Consider the following 16,144-nt stretch of genomic DNA (forward strand, 5'->3'; position numbering starts at 1 on the left):
CGGGAGATAATCCTGGTGGATAAACGGCACCCTATCCCAGCTTACATTACGCCTCCGGGTAATACCTGTAGAGGCGTGGTCAGAGGCATTGATGCCTGTCTTGCTGAAGCTGGCCTGCAAAGTCTTTATGTCACACCCAGAAACCCGATGGTGCTCGGAGTAATGCGCATAAAGGAGTCGACTACCGTGATCATACTGTTCAATGGCCTGAAAGTGCCTAACTACGTCCGCTGCGGCCCCAACATGGTACGCTGCACGCTGTACAAGAGGCAAATAGACACTTGCCACAACTGCGGCCGAGTCGGTCACAGGCACGACGTCTGCCCCAGACCAACCGAAAAAGTGTGTGAAAAGTGTGGAACTTTGCAAACCACCAATGGACATGAACGCGTGCAACCGAAGTGCGCGCTCTGCAGAGACGCTCACCTAACCGGCGACCGAACCTGCAAAAACAGGTATCAAGTTCCTTATGTCGTCAGGAGACGACGTACAAGAAGGAGGAAAGGCGGCAAGAAGAAGAAGAACGCAACGAGCAACGCTGGGGGTCGCGGAATCCCCGCTCCAGCCGAAACGCCACCTGCGGAGGCACCCAGGAACGCCACCACCCAGGCTCCCCGGAACGCCACCGCGGAACGCTCTAGATCGAGATCCAGGAGCAGATCCCAGGTCCGGAACAACTCACAACCCACCTGGGCGGACAAGGTAACTAAAACAGGTGAGACCCATGCCCCCGCACAACAAGGGCAACTCCAAGAGAAAACGCTAGCCAAAATTCAATCACTAGAGCGTGAAAATGCGTCTCTTAGAAAGGAATTATCTGAGATTAGATCACTATTGCAAGAAATGCAGCAGAGAGAACGCGCGATCGGCGGCCAAGCTGCAGCAGCCGCCACCTTTCTCAACAGAGGTGCTAAACGCAGGGCGGGCCCCGAGCCCATGGACGAGGAGACGCTTAACATCTCAGCCGTCAAACAACTGCTTGACCAGCTAAGATCGGACATAGTTACAGAAATTATCCCCATCAAGCACCAACTGAGCGAGCACACCGCGAGGCTACAAATTTTAGAATCCGACAGGCAGCGCGCGCTGCCCGGTACGCCCACACCGCGTAAGTAAAATGGCTAACGCAAGCAATCTAGTCATCTCGCAATGGAATTGCGCCAGCTTCCGCAAAAGGAAGGCAGTCTTGCAACAACTACTTAGCTCTGCTAATGAAAGGCCGTCAGTTATCCTCCTCCAGGAAAAGCTCACCGACGTGATCGCTCTTCGCGACTATCGTGCAGAAGCGCACTTTTCGGAGGGCAAAAGGGGAGAAGCGGCATTCGTCTCAAAGAATCTCGCCTATTTACATCACGACATTAGGCCAGACTTGAAAGTTGAACACATCGTCCATCCCAAACGATAGACTCAAACAATCCGTTTTCATTCTGAACGTGTACAGCTCACCAGCCGACAGAAAGGAGATGTTTAACGCTCTCTTCCAGAAAGCATGTAAAATTGCCGGCAATCATCCACTCATCATAGCAGGGGACTTTAATGCACAACACCAAGATTGGGGATACTTGAAGGACACGGCCAAGGGAAAGGCCCTCGCGGCACAGATCGCAGCTTGCGGTCTCACCTTGGTCACCGATCCAAGATACCCCACCAGAATTGACAACTCGGTTAGCAGAGATACCACACCTGACCTGACTATGGTTAGGAATGCGGAGGAACCCGCGTGGACCAACTTACAAGAGAACCTCGGCAGTGATCACAGCAGCCTCGCGATAAGGGTCTCATCACCGCCGCTCAGAAAATTCAGAGTAACCGACTGGGACCTCTTTAGAAATATCAAAAAGTAGGACAAGACTGACTACAGCTCGTTAGAGGAATTAGTCGCTTGCCTCAAAGAAGACGTTGCTGCTTCCACAATGGAAGTAGAGACGGACAGAGGTAGAGCGCACGGAGAGTAGATTCGCACACCTGCTAGAAGCCAAAAACGCGCTCCAGGCAAAATGGAAAACACGAAAGTTAAATAGACGCCTACGCAAAGGGATTGCAGAGCTTAATAGGGAAATAGATCAGCATAGCCAAACGCTCGCTCGGCAGAAATGGGACGAAGTATGCAATGCCGTCGACGGGCAAATGAGGAGCGGAGCGAAGTGGAACATCCTCAAGCATCCGATTGGGGACAAACAATCCAAAGCGAATCAGCGACTCACTATCGATAGACTCATTCACAACTTAAAGAACTATGGCATGACCGAGAACCAAATTACAGATGATCTGGCTTCGAGATACCTCCGTATTGAACCCGGTTCAAACAATGACTACCCCCCTGCGACGCACGAGAATGGAACGGACCTTCTGGGCTCCCCCTTCACATGCGCGGAGGTGAGAGAGGTACTATATGAACTCAATTGCAGATCAGCACCGGGTCCCGATGGGATCACAAATAAACTTTTAAAGAATTCGGATGACGGCGCCATCGAAATCCTCACAAATAGCATCAACGAGGTTTGGGAGACGGGCGAAGTACCACTGGAGTGGCGCATTGCGACCGTAATCCTCATCCTGAAACCGGGGAAACCTTTGGAGATTGGCTCGCTCCGGCCGATTTCACTCAGTTCGTGCGTGGGGAAGGTCGCCGAGCATGTCATTTTCAATAGGGCCATTAAATTCACTGAGGAAAGAAATCTTGAAACTTTGGGTAACAGCGCAAACAGACGACCACAAGAAGGGAGACACGGAAATCTCCTTCCGTTTAATCAAATTGGATTCAGACCATGTCCACACAGGACGTAATGATACTTATAAAGCACAAGATCATTGAGAAGGCCTCCAGAGACACCCGAGCCGTTCTGGCACTGGACCTGGAAAAGGCCTTCGACAAGGTAACACATGCTCACATATCGATTCCATTAAAGAAGCGGGTCTGGGCGAAAAGTTCTACAAGTACGTCAGCTCCTTTCTTAAGGACAGAAAAGCCACCATTTGCCTAGGAGCTCTGGGCTCGAGAACATTTGATCGCAGATCCAGAGGCACCCCGCAAGGGGCAGTCCTCTCCTCGTTCTTATTCAACTTATCCATGAGAGCTCTCTCCCGCAACCTGGGCGAAAGTGAAGGTCTCGGTCACGCCTTCTACGCCGACGACATTACAGTATGGTGCGATAGAGGTAGTGATGGGCAGATCGAAGAGAAATTACAAACAGCGATCAGAGTCGTTCAGGATTTTCTAAACAAGGCAGGACTCTGCCTGTCGGCTAAGAAATCGGAACTGCTACTATACCGACCTACAATCGGTGCAAAGAAAGGGAAACCTCCCAATATCTCTATCACCACCGAGAACGGATCCGTTATCCCGGTCGTACCGAGTCAGAATCCTCGGCATGTTCCTGGAGGAGGACGGCAGTAATGATTACACCTTAGAGCGCATTGCAACCAAAGCTGATTCCATGACGAAGTTAATCACGAGGGTGGCCAACAAACGAGGGGGGTTATCGGAGGAGAACCTTCGGCGACTCTTCCATGCCTTCCTCATTAGCCACATTAACTACATAGCCCTGGCCCACAAGTGGAGCAGAAGGGACAAGGCTAGACTAGAATCAATCATTCGCAAGAGCATAAAAAAGGCACTGGGTCTCCCACAGAACACCAGTACCGAAAGACTCTTGGAGCTAGGCGTCCACAACACCTTTGATGAGATAGTTGAGGCACAACAGGTGGCACAAGTTGCAAGACTGCCTTCCACGGAAGCCAGCAGACAGCTACTAGCTTATATCGGTAAAGGTTCCAGCATCACTAGACAGAGGGAGTGCGCGCTCCCCATTAAAGTCAGGGAAATGTATTCGGTATCCCAGATACCTAGAAACATGCACCCTGAACACAATTATGGCAGACGTAAAGCAAGAGGCAGGGCCCTTCTTAGCCTAGCAGCTAAGATTGAGGACAACGTCGCCTTCGTTGACGCTGCGCAATATGCAGCTTCCAATCACTTTGTTTCGGTGGCTACCTTGCTCCGGGGGGAGCTGCTGACGTCGCTTATGCTGACGTCGTGGCCACCACGAATCGTTCCACTATCTTCACAGACTCGCGAGCTGCCACCAAAGCATTCATGAAAGGCTCGGTATGCAAAGAAGCCGCTCGCGTTCTCTCTGCTGCACCTTGGACAGGCAAAAAGCACTAAATCTGGTTCCCCGGTCACATGGGCAGCGATGCTCATGAAGCCGTTCCCAACGCCAACGAACTTGCACACTCCCAGGCGCAAGGTCTCACTCGCCGCACCAGAAGTGGGCAATCGGAGGCCGGGGGAGGGCAGTGGCACAGGGACACTCTTCTCACTTTTAATGAGGTCTGCAAGCACTATCAACTGGGGCGTCAGAAGTTTCCGCTTCCCCACCCACACGTAAACAGACCACAGGCAATCACCCTGCGAATGCTGCAGACGGGGACTTATCCGTCTCCATTTATTTATTCAAAATTTATAGAAGGCATCGATCCGGGCTATCCGCGCTGCGGACATCCCAGGTGCACTCTTAAACACATGCTCTGGCAGTGCCTAGATTTGCGCGGGGGCTCAGGGTCTCCCTCTTCGGAGGAAGACTGGCTCCGGCTCGTCACCAGCTCCACCAAGGAAGAGCAGCTCAGGGCTGTCCAGAGAGCCTGCGAGATCACTGAGAGTCTCAACCTCCCGGCTCCATCGTGGGTGCGGCCCGCAGACAATGCCCCCTAAGGGGGACACTCATCGTCTTCTCAGGAACAAAATAAAAGTTCTTTGTCTGTCTGTCTGCTCCTCTCAAAAGTACAGTGTTGAAAGCAAACAGGAACAGGTGCAGCTTGTACGGCTACAATTACCTGATAAAGCCGCTGTGTCATTGAAGGTGGGATCAGGGCATCTGACAGGCCACACACAAACAGTATGGGCACCGTCACCTTAGGAACCTTGTCAATGGACCGGAACTGCAAAGTAAAAGTAAGACATCCATTCTGTACAGGCTGTATAAATGACACCCACACACTGATATCGGGTGAAAATGTGCATCAATGTCGAAAACACACACAGAGGACAAGACAAAAGGAGTAGGCAGGACTAGCACCCTACCGTCCATGTGTTTTGTGCCCTGTGAATAATCACTGCAACTCCTCTTTTAACTTGCCAGACATGATGGCACATGAAATTTTGAGTCTGTTGTCATGACATACCCTGCCGTCATGACATCATGCTGTCAAATAGCCATGATGTACCCTGCTGAGTCACTTTATGACTTTGACTTGGCTTCCTTTGCCTCGATCAGTGATGCAGCTGACCCATGCCATTTCGGAGCAGCTTTGGAGCAGTGAAAAATGCATTTTTGAGCCATAAAATGGACTTTCGGAGCAGGTTTATGAAAGCGATTGCAAACTATATTATACGGGGCTTTCACAGTGGGCAATGCACGTGAACGCAGTAAATGGTCACTGGCTCATAAATCCAATACAAGCACTAAAAATTACCCAACCCCCCTTCCTCGCAGTCCTTACTGTGGACTGCCACTAAGCAGTGGTGTCCTAAGATGTGCTTAAAAGCATTTAAGTGGCTTAAAAAAGCACTGAAGCACTTGGACGTGCTACGTACACAATTCAGAAACGTTTTGAAAACCTTCAGCGTGATCTCGCTCCTATAAATGTATCCTTTACTATGGAGCACTCTCTGAAAGAAAGGTACTGCCAGCGGTTATTTTTGCTACGATTCACTGATAACCATCTACTTGAAATACTGTGATGGTCGACACTGCTAGAGCAATTTGCTTTCGCTTGTCGCGCAGCTCAATGCGCCTCGCACACAGTCGCGAAGTGCATGTGACCTCTGACTGTGCACATGTAATGCTGTCAGGCTGTGATCAGTGAATTCAGTTTCGAGCTTTCTGCCTACACACGAGCTTTTGCCATTCCGTTCAGTAAGCACAAAAACAAACTTTGCGAAAGCGGCTGTTAGTCCATGCCATGCCACTTCAGTCGGCGCAGTAAAACGGCACTTGAGGGCTTAGTTCCGTTTTCAAAAGCCCGAGTATCCCTTTCGCTGAAATGGATGTAGCACCTCTCAGCGCAGTTCTGTGCAATGGGGGAACGGTAGCATCACTGCTGCATGTCAAGACACTTTTTATGAAAAACAGCAGGCCAAGCTTTTTTTTATGCTTTTGCTCAATCTTGCACTTCAGTTCAATGATGTTGACATATCTTGGAGATTGTGTGCCACCAGTAGCTCATGCGCTTTTCTAGGAATTCAGTTTGGCAATTAGTGCACAATTCCTATCATAAGTGCACACTTACTAAAGGCAGGTCCAGAATGAGCAATTGGCTGTGTGTGCGCACCACATGCATGCCTCCTTTCTGGCTCGCTCACTACTGGAGCATCAAAGCGTAGTGACAGCCCACATGCATGCGCTTGGTGGAAACTGTGCGTGTACGTATACTAGCAGTGCACACATCGGTTCAAGATTCTAACTGGATTCTAACTAGATTCTAACTTCAATCACAAATCAAACTGCCTTTGCCATTTTATTAATATTTGATGGTGAACTTACTAGTATCTCAAGTTGCCGTATAGTGTGTATAGTCTGTTCAGGTATAGTGGACAACGATACCCATTGGAATTACAGGTGCAAGTGGTTAACTGTTCTGAATGATTCTGCTGCAGGAGAGCCATGGCTGTCGTGCACGGTTGCCGTGCAAAGAGTTTCTGAGTCAATGCATTTAGCCGCTCACTTCTGCACTATAATTTGCAATTATGCAATAAGGATGCCTCGCTTTTAAATAGATATGTTTTCTCAATTTAGGGAAAGGAACTTACGTAACCAGTCTCACCACACTTGAACCTCGTTATAACAAAGTTGATGGAGGAGCCGAAATTACTTCATTATATTTGTCACTTTGTTAAATCAATTATTGACATTTACTGCAATATATGCCCAATGGAGCGCACAATTGTAAACATGGAAATAACAAGACGGGTTTGAGGCCAGCGGAATCACTCCACGGCTATGCATGTGATGAAATTTGAATAAAACAACAAAAGAATCTTGGGCGTGTGCAACACGCGACGTCTTCGCACTTGACGCGACAGCCTTTAGCTAGCTGCCTTCTGTTCCACTGTGATCGTCTTTCACTTCGCTTCCCACTTGGCTCGTTGCGGTCGAGCAGCCTGTGGCACACAACACAGCACTCCGCAGTGAGAACAAGGAGGCAAGCGAACTTCGCCGCACTGGCTCAGGTTAGCCGGCTCAAGGCCTCCCAGATTGTACAGGTGCCAATGGGATCTTGGTGGCCACGCCCAGCTGCCAGCCCACGCGGCGCCCCACAGAGAGAGGGAGAAGTGAATGCACTAATCTATTGCACCATCGCTGTGTGTAGCCACGTGGGCTGGCTCAGGTACGGCCAAGGTGGGACCCCCAAGATTCCACGAGAGGGATCTCGGAGGGCAGGCTCAGGCCGTTGCTTGCTTGCAGCAGAGAAAGAGAAAAGTGAATGCAATAATTTATCGCACCGCCACACATAGCCGTCCAGCATGGCGCGACTCATGCAGGCTTGCGCACGACCCCCAGAATTGCGCCTGGGAGATCTCGGAGGCCACGGCAAGTTGCACGGCCCGCAGTAGAAGCGAATGCACTAATTTTTCGCACCGCGCAGCGTGGTCAGCAGGGAAGTGCAACAGTGAGCGGCTACTTGTGCCGCTTGAGCGCAGCTACGCGTGGTGGTGAGACAGACTAGTGTTTCTTGATGGCGTATTCGACGCGGAAGCTTTGAACTGCCACGGTGACCGAGTGCCAAACCCTGCGGAAAGCAATGCGCAACTGTCGGGCATTTTTTGGTTTCGAAGAAGAATTTAGGTCATTATATCCATTGGCTGGAGAATTGCACTTCGTTAAAACGAGGTTTTAAATAAATGGAACTCTATGGGGATTTCAAGGGAAATGTCATTTACTTCGTTCATATCCAGCTTTTCTGGATATCAGGGTTTAGTTCGCGCCTGTGCCACCACGTGACGTAGTGATGACGTCAACGGAAAAAAAAAGTGGTCGCAGTTTCACCTGAAAGGCGAAGCATCAATTGCGATAGCAAACTTGTAGAGAGCTATACGGAGTAATGATATTAGCTTTATCAGCTGTATAAACTTGGACACGCAGCAGCATCGGCAACACGCAGAACTGTTGTCGACGCCATCGGCGTTTTGCCCGCGTTCGCTCAAAATGCGTGCGGCGTTGGTGACTGTTGCCGGAGCCTGTGATATAAATAGGCACTTGGTGCCGCAGCTAAACGTCGCCTCCCTTCCCTCCCCCTCCCCCCCCTCCCCCACGGCCTCTCGCGTGTCGGAAGAAGGCGCGTTTGCTCTACATATATGGTGATTGTAAAGGAGAAAAGAGACGCCTACTTCTGCAGCCCTTAAGCGAGCACAGCGCAGAACGCGCGTTTGTTCTCCGCCGTGCGTTCACTCCCCGTGAAAGACGCGCCCCTCGCGCCCTTTCACTCGCACATACAGCGTACGGCGCGCGGCGACGATTTCTTCTCCAAATGACGTCATACGGAACCTCACGGCGACGGCGACGGCGACGGCTACGGCGACGCCGACGGCAGAAATCTGCTTTTGAGTGTCCATATAATTGCTATCGCAATAAAAAAGAATTAAAAGCTATCCCTGCGCACTGAACTTCACCACAAACCTTTTCCCAGCAGCGTTATCAGTGTTCTTGATAAACAGCAGCCGCTTGTCAGCTGGAAATAACTTGTCATCCCAAGAGCATTTAGTCGCGACAAGCAAACCCAGTGACAATTGCATCCGGGCTTTTTAGAGGCTTCTCGAAAGACAGCCACGGTTGTCTTTTTTATTTTTTTTTGTTAATACGGCAGAGTCAACGGGCTAGGATAATCAGCGGAAGCACTTTGCGGCAGTTTTTCTTCAGCCAGAACACATCACATTCTTAGTTCGAACGTCGCACAGTGCCTACAAGAGACACCGTCGTGAACGGCTTTTCATTTTGATGAATTGTTTTCGTTAAGGTGCCCCCAATTATTTCCCTAGCAATTTTGCTATGCGCAATCATGGGCCACCACAACAGCTGCAAATTGAGAAAATATGTGCTTAAGTATATGGACATATGGACAAGTTGGTTTTTCACCTTGAGCAAAATGCATGGCACACGAATTGTGAAAACTCTCTCTGTGTCGTCATCCGTTAGCATGCTATGGCCGAAGCTGCTCACAATATTACATCTCATTTAGTAGCCACCCAGCCAGGTACCCCTTTGGGTATGAAATATACAGTACTAGCAGTTGTCAAAGTACTGTCGTGTCAAAGTTGTCCAGTGCGTGAACGAGTTTTCCTTCATGCTATTTAAGATTATGGTGCAGTAATACCGTATTTTCGCACCTATTACCCGCACCAAAATTGAAAAAGATTGCTTAAAAAGTGGGGGTGCGGGTTATCTGGAAATATTCGTGAAGGGAGGGGGGTTGGGGTCGGCTTTACGGCAACACTGGCCTGCCGTGCAGAGTCCGCATGCCCATCGCCATCAACATGTGTTAAGCCAATAAGAGGCCAACATAGGTTTTAGCCAGATCCACATCCATAGTCCGGTAAGATGCTTTTCGCACGCTTTTCGCATGAGTCTGGCGCCATTTCTTGTAAACCCAGTTTGCACAGTTGGCCAGCCTTATTTAGGCATCATGAGTGTGTCTCAGTGGCAGTCTTTTACAGTGAAAGAGAAACTGAGGATCGTAGCTGCTGCTGAAGAAATCGGCAACAGAGCTGCTGCGAGAAAGCACGACGTCGATGAGTCCTGCATTCGCGACTGGTGGAAGAAAAAAGGGGCTCTCGAAACTGCAAACAAGAACAGGGGAGCGCTTTGCAGCCCGAAGACTGGCGCATACCCCCAGCTCGAGACGCAGCTTGCCAAATTGATTGAGGACGAAGGAGTCGTGGCCACGCTGTGTCGACAGAACAGATAGAAGCCGTGAAGTTGGCCTGGGAAATTAATATTTTACGCGAGTTTCGTGTGAGCCGTGGATGGGTGCAGCGCTTTATGGCCAGGCATATATTTTCGATGCGGCGGCAAACTACCATGTACCAGCGGCTTCCCGAAGCTTACGAGGAGAAACTGCTCAACTTTCAACGTTACGTCATCGGACTTGGGAAAGAGCACAACTATTTACTATCTCAGATAGGAAATGCTGACCAAACTCTAATATATTTTGAGATGCCAATGGAAATGACTTTGGAAAAAAAAAGTGCTCAAAATCTGTTAGCGTGCTGACTGGCGGGAACGCAAAGCTTCGCTGCACAGTGAGGTTGTGCGGGCGGAAGACAATTGTTGTGCGGGCGGAAGACAATTCCTGGATGAACAGTAACCTCGTCATTGACTGGATTCGAACAATTTGGGAAAAAAGACCAGGGGCATCATTGGCACAGTCGATGCTGGTGCTGGATTCCTTCCGAGGCCATTGCACTGACACGGTGAAAGCTCGCCTCGCTGACAACGGCACAGACCTTGTTGTAATACCTGGTGGAATGACTTCCATGCTCCAACCACTTGACGTGTGTCTCAATAGGCCGTTCAAGGCACACGTGAAGCGGCTATATGCCCAGTGGATGGAAGACGGTCTTTATGCCCTCACACCAACGGGACGCATGCGAAGGCCAGGTATTGAACTGCTGTGCCGGTGGGGGGTGATCCCGGCCGTTATGGTGCGCAAAAGCTTAAAAAAATGTGCCATAAGCAATAACTTAGATGGTTCCGAAGACGATTACGTCTTTGAGAGCGGCGATGAAGCCTCGGATGGCAACAGTGAATCGGATGACAGCACTGACAACGTTGCGGTGGTCGTTTTGAAATAAATTTGTTTGAAAACGAAATGATGACTGCTCATAGTTGTAACTTGCTAGTCCTCATTTTTTCGGATAAGTGTGTGGGTTATACGCAAGGTTTTTTTTTTTTTTTGTGGAGTTCTAAGTTAGGGGTGCGGGTTATATGGGCGGGTTATACGCACGAAAATACGATACATGCGAGATTTGTCTGTTCTCCATATTGTCTACCATGTTGCCGTTCTGCCTTTATAATATAGCCGCAATGTAGACTAGCAGATATCAAACGCCAAAATGGCTGCCCACATACTCAAAGGCCTCGCACTCACTTGTATTCATGAGTTGAGCGACTGTCAAGGACATCATTAGGGAATGTTGGCAGTTCAAGGAAAGCGACAGTAGGCACATGAGATAATTTGTTTGCCTCCTCAATGCACGAGAATCGGTACCAGCCATCCAAGAATGACACTGCAGAGTGGATTGTATTTAATGCGATGGAGTCGGCGTAACAAATTTCAAACCCAACTCGGCCTGTAATGACTGACGACAGGCATCTTGCTTATATGTGCAGTCACTCGACAGTTACCGGGTGCTGGCTTCGGTCACAGAATCTACTGGACCTCTCTTCCAACACCTGCCGACGATCTCGCCTTATTTCGCACCACCGGCTTTCAGCTGAACTCCTTCTACAGCCAATTTATCTGTCCCAAAATTTGGCCACCCTGTCAACGTTACGTTTTTTTTTTATCGTGAAGTTACCTTTTATATTTAACTTAGTGCTGTCCTGACATTTCCAGCAGTTCCACCTTTGCCAAAATGTCTGCATTTTAATGTGTAAGCATTCTTTGGCGAGTACACCAGTAAAATCTGTCACGCGAAATGTGCAATACCTTTTACCTGCATGAAAATGCCTAATTTGCAAAGTTACTATATTTAATTGTTATAATAGTGTATATTTAGATGATTTGTAGCTTTATAAGTCATAAGGAACAACTGAAACAAAAAAATTCATCAGAGAGACTACCCATATTTTCACGGTTATGAAAACCCATAGGGATACACAGGGCTCCATGGAAAATTCATGGGGATACCTATAGTAGGGGTGGGTCAATAAACATTTGGGGTAGGGCCAACTAAATATGTGGGGGTGGGCCAACTTAAAATTCTGGGAATGGGCCAACTTAAATTTAGGGGTGGGCCAGCTTGAAACTTGGGCGTGGGCAAACTTGAAATGTGGGGGTGGGCAAACTTGAAATGTGGGGGTGGGCAAACTTAAATATGGGGTATGCTTCCGCATACTTAGACCAGAGTTAGTGCATACTTTTTGTCGCCTCTGTTCATATTTTGGGGGATTATTGATAGACATTGTAACCATAGCATGCCACTCATGCATGCAGCTCAAAAAGTAATTTTATTTTCCTGATGCCTTCTGCAAGTTTCTGCCTTTTTGCTGTTCATCAGCCTCCTGACTTCACCATCAATCCCATTTTGACGACTACGATCCCACGGAAGTCCGCAATGATGCGACGGCCATGGGATTGAAGCTGTTTATATCAACTTTAATGTGAACACGACAGCCGCTTTTACCAACTTCGAATGAAACTATTCCATTAATGAGCGCATTTCTTAAGCATATAAATTCGCAGTCTAAAAACTGTCTTTATTTGTGGGCGTGCAGTCCCGTGGCGTCGTGGCGTCATCGCGTCCTTTGCGGGATCTCATCACTGCGAGAGCCAAATGCGCCACTAGGTTTTCCGCCTTCAGGCTTACCCTTTTGCCACGATGCTGATGGCCTATTAATTTTATTACATACTTACAAGACAGTTTTTTTTCAGCCTGTTCATTATTTAACTCCTCTGTAGCTATACCGTGAAGGTGCTTCATTTTTACTACTCTGTACTTATTAATAAGTGAACTTGTTTTCGAATTTCATTCACTTATTTTCAAACAAGGAACCCTACTACGAATTCTTAAAACACTAGGATAAAAAAGAGGAGCGCTATCCCCTAAAGTACAGTTCAGTGAGTCTGACAAAACAAACGCAATCAAAATGTGTAAAGTAGTTACCAAGATATCTGCTCCACGAGTTGAGCAACATGCCAAAAAAATTGTACTGAGAAAACAAGGTTCAATGTTGTCAAAATTTAATAGGCACCAGGGTTATAGTCCTTTGTGTCCTTTGCGATGCGGCATCGCTTGACCATCTGACCTGATGGTCTGATGAGCTTTTGCAGCTTTCTTTTTCAGCATGGCATCTTTTTCGGCTGGGTTCCTCAACAGTTTCGCCAATATGCGCGGACGATGTTCCATCCGTGCTTGAGGTGCTCAGCTGCACGTCCGCGTCGTGCTGCATGCCACCGTCATTGTCACTGCTGAAGTCGCCGGAGCAAACTTTCTTTTAGAGATCGGTGGCTTCGACTTACGAGCACCAAATTGATGCGCAGTCTTGCGTTTTTTCTTGAACGATCGCCGGCCCATGATCACAGACGAGAGCCATTCTCCAAGCTAAGAAGGGCCGAGCTTGACAACGTTTTTCGTTTCTCTAACAAGCGAGCGCCAGTCCGTTATCATGAGTGAGATACGATCTCCAAACCACGCCGCGACTAGTTGAAAAGATGCGAAATCGGCTCCTCAGCGCTGTCAGCGCGGCGAGCAGGCGACCTTTCCGCCGGTTGCTAAGGGCAACCGCCCGGGAGACCAATGCGGAGCCGCGTACAGTCACGTGGCGCACGCTGCCGATCAGAAATCGCCGCGAGACCTTGAAACTTTTGCTTGCTGTGCGCTTGCTCTTGCCTGGTGCAGCTGGCCGAGGCACCAGATTTGAAGACGGAGAATCGTGCTATCCATAGAGACCAAGATGGCGGCGCTAGGTTACGCAGTTGCGGAGATATCGCGGCTTGAAAAATGCCGTTTTTTCGCTATTTTCGAGAAACTCCTCGCCACCTTAGCTTCGATAAACATTTATTACATCATTTCCGCGCGATTTTCCGTGACGAAATTTTGAAATAAAATAGAAAAGAAGTCATACAAACTGAAAATGTGATTTTCAAAAAATCGGTTTTTTAGCCAAACTTCACGATGCGAAAGCCGCGTCCCCCCTTAACCGCTCTGGGAACAAAATTCTAACTTGCCACAGCATAATCACTGCATTTGTCTCATGTAGATTGTCTTCTAGAACATGTCTGTCACCTACCTTTCTCAATATTCGACCTGCAGTTTGAATTATTCGCGAAAAACCTGCTCGTTCCATTGAAAATGCACAAGCTTCGTACCTCAGCCGCTTGGGGCACTAGTTAGTATGTGTCCAGAAAAGCTGGATATGAATGGTATCCATTATTTCGTTATATCCCGTTTCGTTATAACCAGGTTTGAGTGTATTACACTACAGTGCCGTAGTATTGCACATTGTTCCTTGAACAGACATAGCACTCTTTGCACATCTGGTGAATGTGCTGTTCCTGTGCTAAATTACTGTTGCCATGGTGGGTCAAATGCGCCTTTCAGTTCTTCATTTACAGTTTGATCAGCTGACCGGACGACCATTTGTGAACTGCATTACATGTATTAAATAATGTAAATGTGCCTTCGTTTTACCTAATGAACTTTATGCAGTCTGTTCCAGTTTGTTTAGGATTAACGTAGTATTTATTATTCAATTGTATATACTATAGGGTGTAGACAGCGACAACCGGGCAGCACGCCATGTTGCTGCAGGATAAGAATGTGCATACAGTCGCAATTCTGCATCGAATAAATGGTGTCGTGCGCTGTCGTGTGCTACGGTATTGCCGTGGTCGAGAGGTGGAGAGCTCGCAAAGTACAAAGAGCAGACGATGCCCCCTACGGAGCGAATGCCAGAACAATGGCGAAGCGCGATGGCGCCACATGAAGGGCACGACTTCAGAAGAACCTTCCATCATTTGCTTTTTGGACGCTCGTTTCTGTGTGGACCTGAAGCGAATAACTAGAAGATGGAGAAATGCACTTTCTAACAAGACCAAGATGGAGGCGCTCGGTGACACAGTTCCGGAGGTATTGCCGCTTGAAAAATGCTGTTTTTCTGTGATTCGCAAGTTCTTTGACATCCTGGCTGATACACCAAATTGTTTAGAGCACTTCGTGATTTTTGAAATTAGATAGAAAAACAGTCACAGAAATTGAAAATGTAATTATATACAGAAAGCAATTTTTCAGAAAGCAATTTTTTTAGACATTTTTCACAATCTGAAAGCCGTGTCACAAAGCTCATTTGTAATTTACCATTGTTTAATGCCACGTATTGGCACACACACCACCAAGAGGCCATGAAAATCAACAGGAAACCCTTTGCTGGCCCACTGGAGGCACCACATATACAATTAAACCTGCTTATAACGAACCTCCATATAACGAATTCCTGGATATAACGAAGTTTTTCTATTCCCCGCCGTTACTCCATAGAAGCACATGTATTTGAGACCTCTACGTAACGAAGTGGCAGCGGGAGACCCCTCGAAATAACAAATTTTACCTGCTGACAACCTAGAGATTTTGCCCCAAATTTTGTCATTTTTGTGCGAGCAGCAATCGGAAGCACCTTCTTTCCAGCGACGAAATGCGAAGCAGTGGCATCATGCTTGGCGCGCTCGAATTATGGCGACTGCGAGGCGAGAGCGAGCGCACGTGGGTGTGCGTGCAAGGGTGCGCGAGGCGGGCCTGCATTCCTCGACCCGGCGATCTTGCCGCCGCAGGCGTGACCTTTCCCCCTCCCTTCATTCAAACTTCATCCCGCCGCTTGCTGCAGCTGGCCTAGCCCGCCAAGCTGGCACTCTCCTTTTCCTGTTGATATTGCCGAAGGAAAAAAAATGTTTTTTTTTTTTCAATGTGCTGGCAGCGCCACTCTTTGGTTACTGCGCAAGTCTCTGTGCTTCACTTCACTAACATGACACTAGGTGACACTATACGACGCTACGATGGCATCGTGTCGCTCGCTCTTCGTTTACGACGCCTCGCACTTGTGCGAAACGACACGCGTCCACGCATCCAGTACCTGGTGTGAAATTCCAAGGATGAGTGCTTCGACGAAGAAACGCAAGATATTTACCTTGGCTGCAGTTCGCTCTGAAGATGAGCCCGCGCGGGCGCACACTTTTTCCACATCGCAGATCGCTTCCAAGATACGGCGGTCACCGCCGAAGTAAACCCCTCCCTTTCTCGCCTCCTCCGCCGGGCCTAGTGCGGAAGCGTGCCTTATCCCCCCTTTTCCCTTGCGCGCGCGCGCGAGAGAGACGTCCCCGGTGACGGCACAAATGCGCTTCGCAATAAAATGTGCTTCTGCGCGGTTACTAC

The 16,144-nt window shown here is 48.6% G+C and overlaps 1 protein-coding gene across 4 annotated transcripts in view; it reads right to left on the reverse strand.

Annotated features, from left to right (window-relative positions):
• LOC119461824 (protein ABHD13-like) overlaps positions 1 to 16,144 on the reverse strand; it is a 116,090-nt gene that overhangs the window by 12,118 nt on the left and 87,828 nt on the right. For all 4 annotated transcript variants that reach the window (XM_049672278.1, XM_049672277.1, XM_049672279.1 and 1 more), the window contains exon 5: positions 4,837 to 4,941. In XM_049672278.1, coding sequence (XP_049528235.1) covers positions 4,837 to 4,941 — 105 coding nt within the window. The remainder of the gene's footprint in view (positions 1 to 4,836; positions 4,942 to 16,144) is intronic.

The sequence above is a fragment of the Dermacentor silvarum genome, chromosome 8 (genome assembly GCF_013339745.2).
Source record: "Dermacentor silvarum isolate Dsil-2018 chromosome 8, BIME_Dsil_1.4, whole genome shotgun sequence".
Classification (NCBI taxonomy): domain Eukaryota; kingdom Metazoa; phylum Arthropoda; class Arachnida; order Ixodida; family Ixodidae; genus Dermacentor; species Dermacentor silvarum.